Source organism: Gymnoscopelus microlampas (genome assembly GCF_963454915.1).
Source record: "Gymnoscopelus microlampas genome assembly, chromosome: 19".
Taxonomy (NCBI): Eukaryota; Metazoa; Chordata; class Actinopteri; order Myctophiformes; family Myctophidae; genus Gymnoscopelus; species Gymnoscopelus microlampas.
Window position 1 is genome coordinate 7,127,192 of NC_139956.1, and position 21,438 is coordinate 7,148,629.

General features: G+C 43.8%; 1 protein-coding gene across 3 annotated transcripts in view; it reads left to right on the forward strand.

Moving 5' to 3' along the window:
- Nucleotides 1–996: 996 nt before the first annotated feature.
- LOC311034642 (uncharacterized protein) overlaps nt 997–21,438 on the forward strand; it is a 31,401-nt gene continuing 10,959 nt past the window's right edge. The window contains exons 1-11 of one of the 3 annotated variants that reach the window (XM_084042565.1): nt 997–1,131; nt 2,551–4,125; nt 4,516–4,670; nt 6,965–7,026; nt 9,339–9,377; nt 9,880–10,116; nt 11,251–11,411; nt 12,942–13,308; nt 15,436–16,158; nt 17,149–18,734; nt 19,561–19,767. In XM_084042565.1, coding sequence (XP_083898691.1) covers nt 2,631–4,125; nt 4,516–4,670; nt 6,965–7,026; nt 9,339–9,377; nt 9,880–10,116; nt 11,251–11,411; nt 12,942–13,308; nt 15,436–16,158; nt 17,149–18,734; nt 19,561–19,767 — 5,032 coding nt within the window. In that variant the 5' untranslated portion in view covers nt 997–1,131; nt 2,551–2,630. The remainder of the gene's footprint in view (nt 1,132–2,550; nt 4,126–4,515; nt 4,671–6,964; nt 7,027–9,338; nt 9,378–9,879; nt 10,117–11,250; nt 11,412–12,941; nt 13,309–15,435; nt 16,159–17,148; nt 18,735–19,560; nt 19,768–21,438) is intronic. The other 2 variants (XM_084042566.1, XM_084042567.1) reach the window with 2 other exon arrangements.

A 21,438-nucleotide genomic window follows, 5' to 3' on the forward strand; every position in this document is an offset into this window, starting at 1 on the left:
GAGTTAAATTGACATAGATTTTACAATATAAATTGCGGTCCAAGTGATAGAAATGCCATTATGGGGGTCTGTAGACCTAATGCATGTCAAACTGGGGGTCATTGAAATTAAAATGGTTGCTAGAGCCGTAAAAAAATCTTCTCTTATGGGAGTCCATGGCATATCTTTTGAAATGGGGGTCTGCGGTCTAATAAGTGTCAATTTGGGGGTCCTTGACATGAAAAAGTTTGAGAACCACTGGTCTAGAGTCCGCCTACCGTATCCGGCAACTTTCAGACACCGTTTCCGTCTCCGGCTGTCCGCATTATAGACCGGATCTACAAACTGCTAAAGCGTACACACCAACCAATCACAAGCACCGCCGTCCCTTCGGGCTATGGGACACACGACACAGTCGTGGAAGCGTTATTAGGGAGTTTAAGCAATGGACTGCTACGGCAGAGGACTACGGTAACCGGAAATGATCAGCGCTCGATAGATAAACCTGCCGTCGCCGCAGCCTATTTTACTACGCCAGAAGCTACCGTTCCACGTAGTGTCTACAACGTCAAAAATAGGTGAGCTGCATAGACGCGTCACCATGGAAACCAAAAAGGGGTGGGAACCCGTCGCCGACGGCTGCTTGCTTAACGATTTTGACTGCTACGGCGATTGCGTCATAGCAGCCGCACTCCGCCTGGCGTCGCCGTACTGAAAAACAGAAAGCTTAAAGTCCCTATTATGAATCCCACGCCGCGTCCTGGATTTAGACCCGCCTTACGTGTCTGATTGGCTCCCCGGCAGGCATAGTTTTTACTGAGGTTAGGGTTAGGGTTAGGGTTAGGTTTAGGCATAGTCTTACTGAGGTTAGGGTTAGGGTTAGGGTTAGGTTTAGGCATAGTTTTACTGAGGTTAGGGTTAGGGTTAAGGTTAGGTATAGGCATAGTAGCAAAAACGAGAACTGTCAATCACAGCGACTACTGACCAATCACAGCGCCCGCTCAGCGGGTTTGCCACGACGCGGTGTGGGAATCATAATAACGCGTCGTGGAAACCTCGGCAGATGTTCAGTCCTGTCGGTCCTGTCACTGCAGCGACAGGAAAGTCAAGAGAAGAAACGAAACAGCTAAAAAACTACGCAGTAACAACAAGGTAGGCTTTGTCATAATTAACAACCGTTGCCTTAAAACGAGGACGATTCTACAAGCAATGAATGAAAGGGTTAGGAGCACGTGCCGTGCACAATAATAATATGCACTTGTTGTGTTAAGACTTGTTGGCACAGTGATATACATTTAACACAACAGGATTCCACTTACAGACGAATTGCTACAAACTTAAGTGTGAGTCTAGTGTTACAGTAATGTCTCAGAGTGAGTGACTCCAGTATAATTACCACTACTACATTGCATGGGGTGGATGCATTGCAGAGTGTTTTCATGGTGGTGTGTGTGTGTACTGTCTGTCTTTGTTGGGGGATGGGCCCAAAATCCTGACCCTTCTTATCTTTCTCCTACAACATTTGGAAAAGTCCTTTTTTTTTACATAAGTAAAAGTATCAATACTACAATGTAGAAAATGCTCTGTTACAAGTACAAGTTTGGTGTTCAGAATTGACTTGAGTAAAAGTACAAAAGTGTATTGGCATCAAAATGTGCTTAAAGTTCCAAAAGTAGAAAGTACTCATTATGCAGACTGTCCCAGTTTACAAGTTCAAAATGTATACAAAATCTTTTGAAAATAGCAGATCTACAAGTTTGAATAGGACTGAAGTGGTTACTATACGTTTTGTAATAATAATCAAAATCTTCAAAGTAACTAGTAACTAAAGTTTTCAAATAATTGTAGTAAATACTCCAGTAAAGTAAAAAATGCCTCAAAATTGTGCTTAATTACAGTACTTGAGTAAATGTACTAAGTTACTTTACGCCACTGAATATGACTAGTTGTAGTCTTGTCTAGTCAATTATGTTAATGTTATCAATCTTTTTACATTGAGTACCACATCAGAAAACATTTGGCTCTCCAAATACCATCATTATGACTGAAGTTAAAAACTCTACAGTCAGTGGATACTGAGTTCACACAGGACAAAGTTGATTCCGAATTATTTACTGTTGACAGTTGTCAGCCAAAGTCACCATGACATGTACATAAGGGTATCACTTTAACAGTTGCACACACCTCTCATACAATGACCCCCCCCTGCAAAAGGTAAAAACTAACATAGCCCCCTTCACAGTCATACATGACTCGCCTTGACAGAGTGTGTGGGTCTTAATGAGCTGATCCTCTTCTGTAGTTGAGATTGAAGTACTTTTGGAATTGAAGCACAAGCCTCCTCAAATGACGACTGATCATGATGATAGTCTTTAATTCCACAGTCATCATATCTCACAAATATACCAAGTATTAATACCTATGTTTCTCCAAAATAAAATAGAATAATGACAGAAAGAAAATATGTCTGAAGGGCATCCTTAAGGTTCTTAAGGTTGTCCTTAAGGTTGCCAAAAGATCCCAAGGACTGACTCCAATATCCTTTACTTTTGTTCCTGACAACTTTTTCAGGTTTGCATCGCTATTGGATTGCATCGTCCCCCTTCTCCCACCCCGGTGGTCTCTAACACAAGTCCAGGTTTCTCTCCTGAATGGCCATGGAGTCGCACGGGAACTACTCTCTAGGCTGGCTGAAAGACATCCCTCTGCCTCACTCCTCTCTGCCGTCCCAATCCCCACAGTCATCTCAGACACCCGGTCATGCTGCTGGTAGTAGTGATGGCAGCAGCAGTAATAATAATTCCAGTGCCGGTGCACCGGAAGTCACAGAGTCTGCCTTTCAGAGGTTAGGGGATTACTCGGCCCCCGAAAATCCATCTATGACTACCAGTCCCACTCCCAACCCCAGCCAAACCCAACAACACACCGCTGACTCTGCCAAAGACATCCTGCGCCTCTTTGGCCTCTCGGACGAGGACTTGGAGCTACTCATGTCCTACCCGGAGGACGCGTTGACGCCTGCCAACATGCCGTCCACCCTGCGAAACATCCGCGCTGCAAAGATTAATAGGATTGCCGCTCTGTCCAGCAGGCTGGACACGGACCGCTTACCTCAAACCGAAAGCGTCGCGAGTGAATCAGACCTCTTGACAAGTTCAGATGGAGCGGGGGCGGTCAAGAGACACGAGGAAATGGCTTCCTCTGCCTTTCAGCAGCCAAGCAACGTGATCGACTATGGACATACCAGTAAATACTTTGGCGCCGTGTTTGATGCAACGGTTACGGTTAGTAGTGGTGCCACTGAAAATATCGGTGGTGTGAGTGGGAGCAGGTTGCCGATGACGGACAGTTTCGCCAGTAGCGCTCAAGGCTGCAAGCCACTGACAAAAGATGCTGGGTTGACGCAATTCAGCAGCACGGCATCTCCCTGTGTCGGCTCCTTCCAGACAAGTTCTGGCACTGGTTCCATGATCTCGCCCCTGGGATTGATGTTGCCTTCTTCCGCACAGACTCCCAGTGACTCAAATACGCGAACATCCAATTGGGACCAGGTCAACCGACCTGCAATCGCTCAGAATCCAACCTCACATCTGACGAAAGACGTGGATAACAGAATCGGCAAATCGGCGAAACCCATTCCGGTCAGAGAGACCCAACATCCAACATCTCTGGCTCCCGTGACCGCCATGACGACCCAGAATGGCTTTGTGGTCCAAGACACCAGTGAGACGCAGGACCACCAAGGTGGTGTTCTGGACCAAGGGTCACATCAGTGTCAAGCGTCAGTGGTCGGACATGAGGCTCAGCAGCAGCAAGCAAAGCCAAGGCCTCCTCCTGGGCCTCATACGTCAGTGGTTCCTCCTCCTGGTCCTCATACGTCAGTGGTTCCTCCTCCTGGTCCTCATACGTCAGTGGTTCCTCCTCTTGGTCCTCATACGTCAGTGGTTCCTCCTCCTGGTCCTCATACATCAATGGTTCCTCCTCCTGGGCCTTATATGTCAGTGGTTCCGCCTCCTGGTCCTCATTCGTCTGTGGTTCCTCCTCCTGGTCCTCATTCGTCAGTGGTTTCTCCTAGGCGTTATATGTCAGTGGTTCCTCCTCCTGGTCTTCATACGTCAGTGGTTCCTCCTCCTGGTCCTCATCAAGGTTATTAAAGTTTTGCATTTGTCATTAGTTTTTATTTTGAGTGAGTTTGCTAGTTTTAGTTTTTTATTAATAGTTTTAGTTTTTTTGTAATATGAATTAGTAGGAGGCAAGAAAAAGAAAGAATGGCAAGAAGAATGGCAAAAATAGCTGATCTGAAAGCTCACAACACAGCGCGATGCGACGTTCTGTGACACGTTGTGAGCTTGTAGATCTGCTATTTTTTCTCTTTGCTTTAGTTAGTTTTTGTTAGTTTCGAAAACACACAATTTTATATTAGAGTTTCAGTTAGTTAGTTATCGTTTTTTGAAAAGCCTTGCTTTTATTTTCATTTCAGTTGACCTTTTTTCCATTCTAGTTTTCGTTATAATAACCCTGGTCTTCATACCTCAGAGGTGCCTCCTCCTGGGTCTGCTGCCATCAGCCCACTGATGTCGATCCAGGGCCAGTCACCATCACTGGCCATGATGAGAGACTACAGCGGGCCCCCGCCCAAAGTCTTTCCCCACACTTGTGCGATCGATGACAAAACATGTCGATCAATGAAGGTGAGTTGAAGACCCCATCATGTCCCGTTAGCGTTCCCTCTGATTTTGTTTTCCAATTATTAACCCATTAAGACCGGGAACGCATCTGTGTCATTTTAAGATTTCTTTGGCTATTCAAAAATAGCAGATCTACAAGCTCATAGCGTGGCACCGAGTGACGCGCTACGAGCTTGTAGATCTGCTATTTATTTTGAAAAATCGTGAAGATTTGTGCAAATCTTTGAAAATATATATATATTTTTAAGCGAACATTTGTAACTCAAATCTTTGCTTCTGGGGGTTCTATAAATGTCTTCTAAATCCAGTTTTTTTCTTTTACTTATGTTGCCAGAAGTATATCAGTATGGAATATCAGTGGGTCTCAAACTTTTTTCATGTCAAGGACCCCCAAAATGATATGTATTTGTCAGAGTTTTAAGCATATTTTGATTATCGTGATAATATTGTAAATCGCAATTATTTTGGTCACGATAATCGTGACATGAAATTTTCATGTCGTCCCAGCCCTACTCTATAATCTGCTTATAAAGGTCCATACAATTCAATTCAATTCAATTTTCAATTCAATTCAATTCAAAGGGCTTTATTGGCATGAGAAAACATACGTTTACATTGCCAAAGCAAAAAGCACAATACAACAATACAGCAACCACACCAGGAGTGTTTTATTTTGTGCGATTGATTCGCATTAATTAAGTACATCTGGATTTTTAGATGTTTATGGACCGACTTCATACTGGGGACTGCCCTCCCTCGTGTCCTCGCCTCGGCGATACACGCGGCGCGCTTGAGGTCAATCACTCAGACGGTTCTCTAGATATGTGAAGGACAGACACACACACGCAGATATGCATGCTGGCAGAGATTCCACGCATTCTTCGAGGTCCTTCGTGTATGGGCATAAAAGGGACACAGACAGACAGACAGACATTTGGTGGAAATTCACGTTTACAAAACTGCTATCGACTGACAGGAAATATACTGAGACCCTCATATCAAGTACAAAGAGCAGTTAATTAACGGGAGCAAAAAGCACAAAGGCAGGCAATGGCATGTGTCTTAACAGTACATGATGCAATCACCTTATTGGCTGCTAGAGGCCGTTGCTGAGGAATAGAGGAAGTAACCAATGGTAGGCTCAAGCTGTCAACAATGCCAGGATGCAGCTGTGACCGCTGTCACCCACTATGATTTAAAGGTTGTCAATCTGGAAACCCATCGGCAAAAAAAAGGGGGGAATATTTTTTTTCCCCTTTTGAATCTGTCTTGAGAGATTAATTTAAAAGGATGTAGACAGGGGAACCAAAACCTCTCTTACTGATATACAGAACTAACATTCTCAAGGCTAAGAGAAGTGATATTCCTCAGGGTACAGTACAAGGAACAAACATAAGGTCAGTAACGGGGCAGAAAGTTCTTATCAGGACAGTAAGAAAAATAACAACAACCACTTGTTCTACTTTAGGAGGCTCATACAATAGGCTTATATTCATTATGTCGTTATGAATTATTACATAATAATTACATACAGAACGTGTCCCCCTCCGGTACGCCATACTCATTGTACTTAGAGTATCCCTTGTATGCCCATATATGGGAATTTCAGTCAGGTCGGCGGCTCAGGACGACCACTGATCCGACTGACTTCATGCCGGACATGAAGGTAAAAAAGTTTGAGAACCCATGCTAGTTGGAGCTGCAGTTGACGGTGCCCTGGAGAACAGACTGACACCAGACACAAGAGAACAAGCATAAGACTTATCTTATTGCCCCAATACACTAAGATAGGCAATTGGATTAGCTTGACCCATGCCATCTAAAAAAAATACATTAACAAGGAAAGGGAGTAGTAAATGAGACCTCAAACCCCCCTTTCTATGGGAGCCAGGTGGGCATCACAGAACAGAACACAAAGCTGTCTTATGAGAACATTTATTCTAACAAAACATTACCTCACATATTTAGGAAACCACAGGTCAGTTTACTCTAAGCATTTTCACAACATCATTTTAAAATAGCTCAGATTTATATAGCGCTCTTTTAAGTACCCAAAGTCCCTTTAAATGTCTACAGTAGCACAACATTGTCATGGGCTAAATAAACAAGCATGTTGTTCAAAATAGTTTTTTTTTTCTTCGTGTGAGAGCGGCTGACCCGCTCACCCGCAGCCCGCATAATTGCCTCTGACCTGTAACCCGCTCATCACTAGTAGTAGTAGTAGTGATAGTGATAGTGATTATGGTTACCATGATGACCATGACACCTTTATTTAACTTTTGTGTTTTGACTGCTAGGTGTGGATGTCCCACCTGAATACCAGCTTGCACATGAACCGCTGCAGCCACCTCCGCGTGATGTCAGTACCTTTTATTTCTTCTGTTTTCATCATTATAATTCATTTTATCTTTCAAGTTCATCAATCTCATCTTTCCTGGAGGCATGCATTACTCGTATCAACTCTTCCATAGTTAAAGGGATAGTTCACCCCCAAAGTGAGTTTTTTTCTATCGATTAGTCACCCCATGGATATTTTTTAGTTTTTGTCACATTCCTAAGCCAGTAATTTGATGACAGGCAGCGGTTCCGGTGTGTCTCCTCCCGGAACCACCGGGGAGGATTTTATTAATTATTGCCGTAGGAATGCGACAAAAAAACAACAACCATTGGGTGGGTGAACTATCCCTTTTTAAAGGGGGTGTAAATGATTATGTAATATTACGATATTATGTAATCATTGCGATAAAGTATTTGTTCAGTAACAGGGGTCTCCCCATCTCCCGCTCTTTAGTAAACAGAAAATACATTGTCCGGTCAGGATACCAACAAAGATAGTGTTCCAGTTCCAATTTGTTGTGCTCTTTTTTTTTTCCATCTCTTTACAGTTTCTATTTCTTTCACCTTTATCCTGATGAGTTCTCTTCCCTGATTGGACAACATTGAAAATTAATTGATATCTTTTACTAAAGAGATGTTACTGTATTGGAATATAGAGTTAATTAACACTTATTTTATGGTGAAAAAATAATACTATTCACTTACACCCCCATTACGTCACCACAGAGATCAAAGATCTGCAGTGTAGCCTAGGAGTCAAAAAGTAGAAATGGACATTTAGACTTCATAGCCATGTGATATCGTTATAATACCACACCTATCAACCAATCACATTGTGTGATTAGAACTTTCTCAAGCTTAGCGAGGATAAAACAGAGGTTCTCATAATTGGCTCTAATGAGCAGAGAGAATCAATAAAAAGTAGACTCGGCAACATGACTGTAGAAAGTAGCACTTCAGTCAAGAACCTAGGCGTCATTATCGACTCTGAATTGAATTTTTTTAGTCATGTCATCAGGATTGCCTTCTTTCACCTGAGAAATATTGCACGAATTAGAGCCTATCTGTCACTGGTCGATGCAAAAACGTTAATTCACGCTTTTTTTTTTTCTAGACTTGATTATTGTAACGCGTTTTTTTCTGGCTTGCCAAAGAAAACAACCAACAGACTACAACTCGTCCAAAATGTGGCAGCCAGAGTTTTAACTAAAACTAAGATGAGGGAACATATCACCCCAGTATTGGCATCACTACATTGGCTCCCAGTTGTTTTTAGGATTGATTTTAAAATAATTTTACTGGTTTATAAAGCTCTTAGTGGCCTGGCACCTTCCTACCTCAAGGACCTGCTGCCTAGATACGTTCCAAACCGCCCCCTCAGGTCCTCTAGTGCTGGCCTACTTGACGTGCCTGAAATGTCATATAAAAAATACGGTGAAGCAGCATTTTGCTTCTATGGGCCGACTGCTTGGAATAAACTCCCAATATATCTAAGACAGGCCCCCTCCGCGGATAGCTTTAAAGCACAGCTCAAGACTTACTTCTTCACCCTTGCTTTTAGTTGATCTTTTTCCTATGTCGCTATGTTGCTGTTTATGTCTTGGCTGTTTTCTTGTTTCACTTATCATTATTTTAATACTATTGCTATTATTTCCTGCCTTTTTATATGCCATTGTTAAACTGCTTTGGTGTTTTTTCTCTGCTGTGTTGTTGATTTGTGTTGCTTTTTCTATAAAGCTCTTTTGCTTTATTTTATTTTCTGTATTTTTGTAGCCTGGGTGCCAGCCTGCTTCGCTGCGTTCGGCGGACTTTTTTTCTCTCTCCGCTTCTCAGTCTGGAATGCCTCCTATCTCCAGGAGGCGGGACACAGCAGCCAAGGTTCGAAACCTACCGTGGCTTCTGATTGGTCTGTGGTGCGGGGCGGGACGAAAAAAACGGTGTGATCGTTTTGATTCGTCATTCGTTTGAACAACATCCAATCAGCAACGACGTTGCCTAACGTAACATATGTAGTTCCAGTGTAGTTCTACAAGACGAGTCAATCGGGGGCATTCCAGACTGAGAAGCGCAGAGAGAAAAAAAAATCCGCCGAACGTAGCGAAGCAGGCTGGCACCCAGGCTAGTATTTTTGCCCTGTAAAGCACTTTGAGCTGCATTTATGTATGAAAGGTGCTATATAAATAAAGTTGTTTATTATTATTATTATTAGCCCAACCTGTTTTATATTGACAGATTTGTCATATGAAAAGACAAAGATAGAAGTACGGGTTTGCACTGAGACGTACCTTTTTAGATGTGGAATAGATCAAGTTAATTGTCTGTGATTTCTCCTAGGTTTCCACTTTGGGACGGCAAGTTGCCACCTGAGGCCAGGTGAGCTAACTTCTGGGTTTTTTCTATGTACGTTCAAATTAAAATGGTTGTAGTGTTCAGAGTGCTGAACTTTAGAAATGTGGCATCGTTAAAATTAGGTTTGAGTATGCAAGCTATAGTGATGGTAACTTGTAACTTACACCTGGGAATGGGTTTGCTGTTGGTGTTGGTAGAAGACCGGCCACTAGTATGAAAACACGAAAAGAAGAAGTATGAAGATGCAGTGCCTGATGGGGTTTTCATTCGATTAGAGAAAGCATACAATAACTATTAAAAACAGGTTAATACCTTCCACCGTAGAGTTAGGAAGAGCGGTCTCAGCCTAAATCGTCAAAAAACATCCAGACACTTGATAGGAATTCATATGCTATGTCAAAAGCTTAGCTTATTCTGTGTTACCCCGTGAGGTCAGTTAGCACGTTTTCTCTTCTGTCCATTCCTTCACCAACACCAGTACTCACTCCCTTCATCTCCCTCTCTCCATCCAAACCCCTCCCTCCAGAGCTGGACGTTCCTCCCTCCAGCTCGGCACCTCCTCAGCCAAGCGCTCCTCTTCCTCCCACCAGAGTTCATCACACTCCGACTCCTCGTCTCGCTCGCCCAGCCCCCACCGCCGCCGCCGCGGCAGCTCCTCCAGGTCGTCGAGGAGAGGCACGACAAGGGAGACGCGAAGGTCTCGATCTCGTTCACGTTCACGTTCCAGATCACGTTCGCCGCGCGGCTCCAGACACTCACGAAGGTTAGTGGGACCGAGATGAGCAGGGGTGCACATAACTGGTGCGCATGCGCACCCAAAATAAAAAAAGCGCACCACATCAGACGACGCGAGGCGCTTTTGCGTACCAACAGCTGGGACAGGAATTTCCAAGCTTTTATTTTTTAGCAAAAATAAAAAATAAAAGCCTGGAGATCGAGGCTAGGAATTTACTTCCTGAAGCCACACTCACACAATCACGCTAAAGCATGCGTCGGCCCCATACACAGCCATTAGGCGGAGGGGGAGAGGACGCACGCTGCACGTGATTGTGTGAGTGCCTCGCATCGCCTCGCATTGCGTCGCTGCGTGCGCGCAGCCAGCAGCGGCTGTTAGAGGCACTCGTCACCGATGATGAACGCACCGTGATGGTGCAAAATATGCCGTGAACGTCCCAAATCTGGCGGATAAAAGCAGCGCAGCACAGGACACCAACCTTGGGGGCTTCACCAAACGGTGTGAGAGAAAAAAAAACGGCGAAAATCGGCGGAATTCGGAAGCAGAGCGTCCTTTTTTTTTCTCGCGCAGCAGTTTTGGTACTTTAAGTATATTGTGATGCCAATACTTTCATACTCTTATTCAAGTAACATTTTGAACACAGCCATTTTTACTTGTAACAGAGTATTTTTATATTGTGGGATTGCTACTTTTACTTCTTCCACCACTGTGCTCTTATGCATTGGTTCTCAAAGTGGGGTCCGGGGACCCCCGGGGGTACTTGAGGGGATTCCAGGGGGTCCCCAGCTAAATGATTTATAGGAACCAAATGGACCCTTATGGGTCTGTAACTCTGAGAGTGTACAAATGGAACCAAATGGACCCGTTAGGGTCCATACACTCTCAGAGTTAAATTAACATTGATTTTACAATATGAATTGGGGTCCCAGAGATAGAAATGCCATTAAATGGGGGTCCGTAGCCCTAATGCATGTCAAACTGGGGGTCCTTGAAATTAAAATGGTTGCCATAAAAAAAAATCTTCTCTTATGGGGGGTCCCTGGCATATCTTTTGAAATGGGGGTCCGCGGGCTAATAAGTGTCAATTTGGGGGTCCTTGACATGGAAAAGTTTGAGAACCACTGTGCTCTTATGTAATCCATCACAATTCAATCCCACCAGGTTCAGATCCAGGACCAGGTCCAGGTCCAGGTCTCGCTCTCCTTGCGAGACCTGGCCGACGCGTGGCCGCGAGAGGAGGCCGTCTCCAGGGAGGTCCTCTGGAAGCAGACAGAGAGAGACCGTCACAGAGATGCTGGCCAAGAAGCTCATGGAGACAAAAGGTTAGAGAGAGACACACATAGACAGATGGATGGATGGATAGACAGAGCAACAGATGGCTGGCACGGTAGTGAGTTTCAAAGCAGTCTATGTAAACAAGCATCTCCACGCTTTTCCTTAGTTTCACGACAGTCGATAGCAAAACGTTTGCTGCCAAAGTTGGGAAAACTTTGATTGTGAATAGACCACCGAAGTCCTGACGTCACTCGTTCATCCCAAGGTTCGTAAAGTAATTTCGCTATGGAGAATAACATTGGGTCATCATAGAATCGTCTCATATAAGAGTTGTGGTCCAAAAATAAACAAACTGTCTCGGTGCCATTGTCAGGGAGGAGGTTCTGTATCGTTTATGATAGTCAGTCACTTATATTTGAAACAGTCCGTTTCTGGCGAAAATGTAACTAATTCGGCGGAAGTAACATTATTGTTTTCTCACCGTCAGTTGATGCTTCATATCCATATGAGTCAAACCGCCGGGATAATTTGTTTATTTTTGGAACACAGTTCTTATTTGACGCGATATTAAATACGTCTATGGGATTCAGAATGGGGGTGGAAAACTGCGAACCTGGTAGACAAACAAAGGATGCGTAAATTACGTCAGACTTCGGTGGTCTATAACCCCCCCTGCTGCTCGTTTTGGTACAGTGTAGATGGATAGTACAATACAAAGACAATACTTTATTATTAAAGCTCTATTACGGTAAATAACCTTTCTTGGTGAATAAAATGTTATTTTATCCAATCTGTATGGTAGTATGTTAAATACAATATAACTTGTACAATTGGGGTGGTTGTATGTGGTCTCCCTGCTCTTCTATTGAGGCATTTAGATCCTGTGTCTAGGTTGGACAGGACCTTTTGACACAATCCTGTTTCCGGTTTGACACGAATTTTGACCTGAAAGTGAAAATTAGATTTCTCCCCAGAGAAAGCAGGCAGGTTCTATTTGCTCGGTGGTAAAAAAAAAAGACGCGGGTTCAAATCCGGGCCAGAGCAGGAAAGTTGCATGGTGCATCTTTTAAGTGTTTAATAATTAGAATGTAATGGCATGGAATAATAATGGCTCAGATTTATACAGTGCTTTTCTAAGTACCCAAAGTCGCCTTACATAAAAGAAAATGAAGGAACCAGCTTTATTAGTACTGTATATTAAAAGCTTTTGCTCTCTGCCCCTTCTTGAACAAAAATGGTCGTGCTCTGTTGGGTTGATGATGTATGGAGTATGAAGTTTTCTGTACTATGTTTTTATTTGTTCAAGATAAATAAAGACTACTACTTTTACTTTTGGTACTTTTAAGTACATTTTGAAGCCAATACTTTTGTACTTTTACTCAAGTACATTTTTAATTCCGGACTTTTACTTGTAACAGAGTATTTCTACATTGCAGACAGCTTTTACTTAAGTAAACAATTTGAGCAATTTTTCCACCACTGTTTATTTCTCAAACTGTCTTTTTTCGTCTCCTCCTCTCTCTCTCTCTCTCTCTCTCTCTCTCTCTCTCTCTCTCTCCATCCCTCCCTTCCTGCAGGTCTCTCAGACCATCCTGATCCGGATTTGAGTGCAGTGATGGGGGCTCTGCCGGGCCTTCTGGACATACTCAAAACGAAGCCCGCCGCCTCCTCCTCCTCCTCCTCTCGCAAGCGTTCCTCTTCTCCTCTTTCGGAGAGACGAAGTAGAAGGAGGTCGGCGTCTCCTCCGTCCAGGCGACAGAGGAAGGGCTCCTCCCCTTCTCCTCCGTCCAAACAGAGGAGGCGCTCCGTCTCTCCGGCGTCCAGGAGAAGAGGGACCATGTTCTACTCCTCGTTCTCGTCCTACTCCTCTGCGTCCCCTTCTCCCTCTCGCTCGTCCCCGGAAAGGAAGAAGAGGAAATCTGCTGTAGCCACAGCAGGGAAGAGGTAACAATCATTACTTTGATGAGTTCCTATCTGGATTTCACTCTCATCAGATTCAGATTCAGATTCAGATGACTTTATTTATCCCCGGGGGGCAATTCAGTTTCTACAGATCTCACCATGACATGACATACGTAGAGCAACAGTAAAAACACGAAACAGAGAACGCTCAGATTGATCGACCTAGTACATTGTACATTGTTCCTTGTGTTAAGAGTAGAGCAGCAATGCATAGAAAAAAGACATAGATATATGTATTCAAAAACACTCAGTAGAAAAAAGTACATAAGGTGCGTATACATAGTGCAGGTTTTTTAAATAGTTGCATACTGTCGTTGAGGTATACACACATAAATAAATAAAAAAGCACTTCAGTTTCTGTTATTTATCAGCATTTAGCAGCCGAATGGCTGACGGAATAAAGGACTTGGAGTAGCGGTTTGTACTGCAGATAGAAGCTCTGTATCGCCGTCCTGACGGCATGAGGAGGAAGTTAGAGGACAGGATGTGGTCAGGTTGGTCTATAAGACCTTTTGCCTCCTGGACCACTCTCCTCTTCCAGAGAGTGTTCAGGTCATTTTGCTTGACTCCAGTGATTTTGGAGCAGACTTTGACGATGTTATTGAGGCAGTTTCTGTCCTTCACAGACAAACAAACTGTACTCAAAACAAAGCCCCCCGCATCATCATAGCACTGAGTCTGCCCTTTATTAACCCATTAACACATCCACCGCCAGAGGTTAATCTCATAATGTACTCACCAGTGCCAAGGTTTTATTTGTTTTTTTCACGTCGCCATAGACCCCGTTAAAATCCTTAAGAATGCGCGATGCACTGTTTGTAAACATCGTGCACATGTCCCTGTGTCTACCAGTGCAGACCACGTGTCAAACGGGACATCCATGTTGTAGTTTGAACGGTTTATGTTAAACAGTGATGACCGAGGAGAAAAAACTACAAGGGAGAAAAAGGAGTTTTAGTGTGCGCTTTAGAATGGAGGCCGACGGGAACGGCAAAACCGGATCGCAAATAGTTCCGTTTCCGGTGGTGTTACACTGAAAATGGTCCGTGTCGAAAACATTTTTTTTAAAAAGGAAAAAGCACCCGGACCGTAGCACTACGGTCTCGGCGCTTAACAGTTGGATTTAATGGACCGTAGGACTACGTTCTTGGCGTTTAATGTGTTAAGACCGGGAACGCATCTGTGTTATTTTAGGTTTCTTTGGCTATTCAAAAATAGCAGATATACAAGTGAACATTTTTAAAGCGAACATTTGTAATTCAAATCTTTGCTTCTGGGGGTCCCCGGAACTAAATATTTTGAGATGGGGGGGTCCGCGGCCAAATACATATCATTTTGGGGGTCCTTGACATGAAAAGGTTTGAGCACCACTGATATAGCAACAGAGTTTTTTTTCTAAAAAACTGTTAGGATTTAGAAGACATTTTCTAACCTGGGACATTACAACTTATAACATGTAAAGGATAATAGGAGTAGACATTTATTCCAGGGGTGAAGTGATTTTATTGCTTTAGTTCACACATTATATGATCTAAACCAGCGGCTCCCAAACTATGGGTCGCGACCCAAAGTGGGGTCGCGGGGAGGTGCCGTTGGGCTCGCGCATTGGCAAACAAAAAAAGAAGAAATTTGTTTTTTATCAAGAAACGGTAAAAAAAACAAAAACAAACTAAAAAGTGAGGTCGTCGCGACCAACATGAAGTGAGTACGGTCACTTCACTCCTCATACACACACAGCTCCGCCTCCAACACCGACCGAGAAGAACAAACAGCAACACATGAAAACACACACAAGCCCTAGCAGAGGCTGAGGCACACAAACTGATTTCGCTGTTCAAAAATAATTTACTTAGGAATTGTTCAAATGTTCAATATGAGCGGGTGGTTTAAAAGCGCCATTGTGGGTGTTTTGTTACTCCGAGAGTGAGAGGGTACAAATACATGGACAAATACATTTGGTTCCATCTTTACCCTCGCGGAGTAAAATTAAGATCTGAGAACCCCTGGTCTAAATTAATCAAATAATTCAAATCATCAGATTAATAATCGGTCATGAAAATCATTTTCAGTTGCAGCATTAATGTCTTTTTTTCCGCTCCTTCACTGCAGGCCTCCTCCGCTATCCGCACCCACACCTACAGCTGCATCGACGAGCCTGCCTACGTCTGCGTCTGCATCTACAACTGCACCCACCAGAAAACCCACGCCTAACACATCCAAAGCTACATCGAGCAGACATCCTACATCTACTTCTACAGCTGCATCCCCCAGACAAACTACGCCTACATCCTCAGCTAGTACATCTAAAGTCTCATCCGCCAGACAAACTACACCTACATCCTCCTCTGCTACATCTAAAGTTTCATCGACCAAACAAACTACACACGCGTCTAAAGCTAAATCCGCCAGACAACCTACACCCGCTTCTACAGCCGCATCCACCAGACAAACTACACCTACACCTACAACCGCATCCGCCGGAAAACCCACGGCCACATCGAAAGTCACGTCGACCAGACAAACCACGCCGACGTCTAAAGCTGCGTCGACCAGACCTACTTCTACGGTGCCGTCCGCCAGAAAAACTACACCTACGTCTATAACTGCATCCACCAGACCTACGCCTACTTCTACTGCTGCGTCCACCGCCGGACAATCTCCATCTACAACCGCATCGACCAGACTACCGACACCAACGTCTATAACTGCGTCCACCAGGCCTACGCCTACTTCTACGGCTGTGTCCACCGCCGGACAATCTCCATCTACAACTGCATCGATCAGACTACCTACGCCTACGTCTATAACTGCATTGGCCAGTCAGAGCCTGAGGTGTGTTTCAAATTCAACCAACTGTATATGTTTGAATTGTTCTCTCTCTTTAACCCATTAACTCATTGAGTGCCCAAATTATTAATATCTATTTCTGGCCATTACAATTTTTTTTTTTTTTTTTTTTCAAAGTAAAAAATAAGTGCTTAGGAAGCGAGATGCAGCCTTTTTAAGTTATAAGTTAAACAGGGAGTGGATGGAGCTGCAAATCTTCAGATGATGATATCTTGGCTTAAAAAAAAAAAAAAAAAAACGTATTTTTTAGTTTTTAGTTCTATTTTTTTCAAAAACACGTGAAACACGTTAATGGCACTCAACACCATAGTGCTAAAACACGTGAAACACGTTAATGGCACTCAATGAGTTAAGACCTGAGGCGATTCTTAAAAATGTTTTCTAAATCCTAACAGTTTTTTGAAAAAAAAAAAAAAAAAAAGATTCAAGATTTTTCTAAAATATCATAGCAAAAGAAATCTAAAGTGACACAGATGCGTTCCAGGTCTTAATGGGTTAATTAGTGACAAGTTGAATGGTTGTAGTGAAAAACAAACTGTTTGCATTCAATCTTTGTAAAAATGTGATGTCAAGGAACATCTTCCCTAGCCACTCAATCCAAAAATATTCTGTACCACTCATCATCTCCACCAGGCCAACGGCTGGGGATGAAGATTATGTTTTGGCCCCTGTCTGTCTGTCTGTCCATCTCGCAAACCTCTGGACCTATCAACATCAAACGTTTGGTGCACGCTGTCAGTTTTAAAATGTGTTGGTCTGTACGCCATTAATCTGGATAAGAGTGTCAGATGGCTGAATATAGTTTAATAGATGAAGATAATTCATTCTAGAGGTGAAGTGATGTAACTTCTTTTTTCATTGTCAAATTTTTTCATTTGACATCATTGTCAAATAAAGAAAAACTTTATCAGATTAATCAATTATGAAAACAATTGTTGGTTGAAGCCTTAATGTTTTTTTTTCTCTCCTTCACAGCAATCCTCTAATTCCTCCAGCTATAATTGCCAAAGCTCCAGTCCGACCCCCATCTAAGCCCAAGCCCTCTAGCAGTGTTAAACCGTTGAATAACGGCGACAAAACCGTGGCCTCAAAGGGAGCCAAAACCAAAACAACTAAGAACTCCGATCCGTCACAGCCAAAGGCCGCCCAAGCTCAAGGAATAGAGGAAGCCAAAGAGATATTGGAAACCCCAAAACATTCTGCATCGAAAGATGAAGGATCAGAAATCTCTAAACATTCTGCGTTAAAAGACAGCGTTTCCAAAAGTTCAAAAGAATCTGAATTGGAAGATGGAGGTTCTGAATGTCTGAAAGGTGTCCAGTTGAAAGAGTCTGTGTCCAAGATGGTGACAACATCAGGAGTCTCTGAAGAAATGGCCGAGTCCTGTGGAACGAGGAGCGAGGCTGCCATGGAAAATACAACTCAGAGGGAGCCGGAAGTCGAGATGCCAAGAGAAAACGGCAATTCTTCAGGAGAAATGGATGAAGCTAGCAAGAAAACACAAGTGAAGGACACCGAACCTGTTCAAAAGGACCATCAGGATTCAAGCATCAGTGAAAAACCTAATGCAATGGGTGTCATTCCTAAAGTGCAGGAGTCCAAACAAAAAGCTGCAGAAATCACACCCCACATTTCAGTGGACAAATCCAGCGACAAATCAAATAATAACCAACTCGAAACAAAATCAAATGATACTCCCAGCAACGCTACACCCTTGGATAAAGATGACACCGCAGTTCCTCCACCTAATCTCACAGAAACCACACCAACACCTTCGGATATCACGAGCCCCGACACAACCCTTCCCGGCAATGCTACACCCAAAGATTGTAAAGTCACTTCTTCTCCACCCAAGACCACGTCATGTCCACCCAAATCATCGTCGGTTGCCAAGTCTAAGCTTCCCAACACCGCCCCTCCACCTAAACCCACTCCCAAGCCTTTGGATCAGAAAGATGCCGGAACCACTCGCACCGAGACCAGGGACACCAGTATTGATACACACGTACCTAAGGATTCTAACGACACCTCTCCACCGAAGACCTCAGAAACGTCCAACAAATCATCGGTTGCCAAGCCTCGGGTTCTCGCTGAGCCCGACTCCAGCTGTCTCAGCGCTGCTGCACCCTCAGTTAAAGATTCAACCACGGCCACTGTGCCTAGCGGCAAAGGAGACAAGTCGTCGGATACAAAGGGTTCTGAAACCAGTCATATCAAGTTAAGCAGTCTCAGCCGTGTTGCACCCTCGCTTAAAGATTCCACACACACTGTTCTGTGTTCAGATGCCAAGTCACAGGTTCCCCAAACCCCTCCTAAGACCCGCACACTCGGCAGTGCTGCACCTTTACCGGAACAGCGCACTCCAAATTCTACACCCGAGGCCACAGAGACCCCACCCAAGAGCTCAGACGAAAAGAGTCTACGAGTCCCTGGGAACAGTCTGGGGTCTTCTGCCAAAGTCTCTCCTCCGCCTGAGGCTACGCAGCCTGAAGACAGGCTGGGGTTCGAGTCTGCTGAGGTGTTGCCGGTTCCAATGGAGGAGGACACCTCACTGCAAGATGGTATGTTTCTAGGTGTATATGTTAAGCGTGTTGCATTGATACAGGTAAACACACGTATAAAAGCATGATACACATATTAACCACATGAACCCTTGTGTTGAGTCCCTATTTTGGGCATGTCATAATAACCGAACATTTGGCGAAAATAGCAGATCTACAAGCGCTGAGTTTAGATAGTATAGGCTATTTTCGAGATTTGGCGTAGAGGGAAAAAGGAGGAGACCAAGTCCTATGGGGGACCCCTGTCAACTGAAGTACATTGTTGACTTTTAGTTGTTCAAGGTTCTTCTTTTAGTGGTTAAGTAATAATGTATATACATTTTTTAGATGATACAACTAGTTAAATTATATATATATTTTATTATGTAATTTGTAGTCAAGTCTCAGAGGCCCTTGTCTCTCAAGCCAGACCATCTCCTCCTCAATGTTCGAATGCTCCAAAGACGCTCTGTAATTCAGCCCGGTAAAACTTGAGAAGAGGAAGCTGTCATCTTTCAGAAAGAGTTCAGAAAGAGTTCAGAAAGAGTTGAATCAGCAAATTTGAAATTCCATTTTGCCAAGCAGCAAACTACCTAGGCTTAGACTTGTTTGTTTGCCAGTGGGAGTTTATTACGTGACTGCACAGGTGAAGCCGAAGTGTGGAAATGACAGGATGTGCTGCCTTATTTAACTACTCAATTTAAGAGCTTCTGAATTACAGAAAGGTAGGAGGTGGAAGTGTTTGAATATTGTGGGAGCCAAAACATCTGTCTTGGTAGCCTACAGTGCCCCCCTGTGGATGCCTTATATGATCATTAATATTGAATTTTATTTTATTTTATTCAAGGTGCAGTGTCTACAATGAAATGCAAAACTCCATCAGATTCCAACAAGAATCCCTTGGAAATGGAAGGCAAAGAATGTGCGCTCTCTAACGCAGACAAACAGATCGTCACACCAGTACCGGTGGTGACCGGCCTGACCACCGAGATGCAATCAGCACAACGGATGGAGCCTTCCACCTCTGACGTCCAGACGAGTTGCAGACGACCGGGTGAGGGGCTTGTGTTATTTATGGGAAATCAATCGTATAAATGTTGCACCTCTGTTTGTGTGTGTTCCTGGTTTTGAGTCTTTGTGTCTGTGTGTGCGTGCTGAGAGAGTGTGTGTATATGAGACAGAATCTGCAAATCTATTGCATTGAAAACATGTGAACATTCTTCAAAGACATTAAGACCCATTAAGACCTGAGGCCGATTCTACAGATCATCTCTGTCGGGTGGTTTGGATGTCCAAAACTGTTACCTTTCAGGATTCAAATTCAAAAATGGCAAAAGTAGCAGATCGACAAGCTCGAAACGCATCGCTTCGCGCTGCGTTTCGAGCTTTAGGATCTGCTACCTTTGATGCTTGTCTGTGACGCTGTAGCGATCGGCTATCGCACACACACTCCATACACACACCACTACGTTAATCCACGCCCACGACCATGTACAGACGGTAACGTTCAGTCACGCCCCCGACGCACCCACGTTACTCACGTTTTTATGAATGGACTAGCCAAGATGGCGGGGCCCGGTGTCAGTCCTGTGTGAGAGAGAAGCGGAGCAGACGTCCCTGAAAACCACCGCCGCGATCGCGTGTTAAAGTCCGCGTTGTCCGTTGTGCAAACCGTCCGGATCTTTGTGGAGGACATAAGCCCCAAGTCGTCAAACCTCGGGAGTTTTCTGTGCCGTGCAGTTTGTTTACAGCAGCGGAGCAGCCAGTCGGGCTGACGGGAAAAAGCGGAGTGGATTCCTGGATCTGCCCCCCCCTCACACACACACACACACACGGTATACCATTGGTTGCCCCATTCGTTTGTCCACCACGGTAAAGGCCGTGGGGTATTTTCTTTTGCCTTTTTATTTTCTTTTGGTTAACCAAGGTACAAAATGCATGTGTGAATAATCTGTTTTGGAGGAACAGTGGAATGTGAATATTGACTGTCTACTGAACTGACGCTAAACTGAGGTATTGGTCAAACTGTGGACTGGATTTTGGGTGTGGGCTGGAGTCTCTATAATACAAAGTCAAACTGAGTTATTTTGTGTCTGTGTGTTTCATTCTATGGTTTATTGAGTTATTGAGGTATTCTTTTGTGGGGAAACAATCCCTGGTTATAGGGTTTAAGGTTCATTTGGTTTACTAAGTGTACATTTAACTCCTGTGTAAGGTTGGCTTTTAAAAAAGCGTTTTTGTCCAAGCTGGACCAAATTCGTGTTAGGTTTGACCTAACTGGCACCCCAAACATTAACAACAAAGCTAAACCGTTACATAAAAAGTGGCACCCCAGATATTTAAAAGGACCTCAATATCAAGCAAAAACAACTGTGTTCACACAAGTGCAAAACGGAGCATTTTCAAGAAACAAAGGAAGAAACAACCAAAACTGTCTACACAAGCTCAGTGGGAAATAAAACATTTATTCATTCAAATACAATCAAAAAGGGACATTTTTCAATTTCAAAATGGCAAATTCTGATGGAAACCTGCTGGACTTTGCAGAAATGGAGGCTTCATACCAGAGTTGGCGTCAAACCCTCCACCCTCAAACACATCAGCCTCAAACAATTCAAACTCAAGCTACCCAGCCTCAAATACATCAACTGGATGAAAATTCACCTGCAATAACGGAAATAAATCAGAGCAATGAACCAGATGGAAATTCAGCTACAAGGAATGA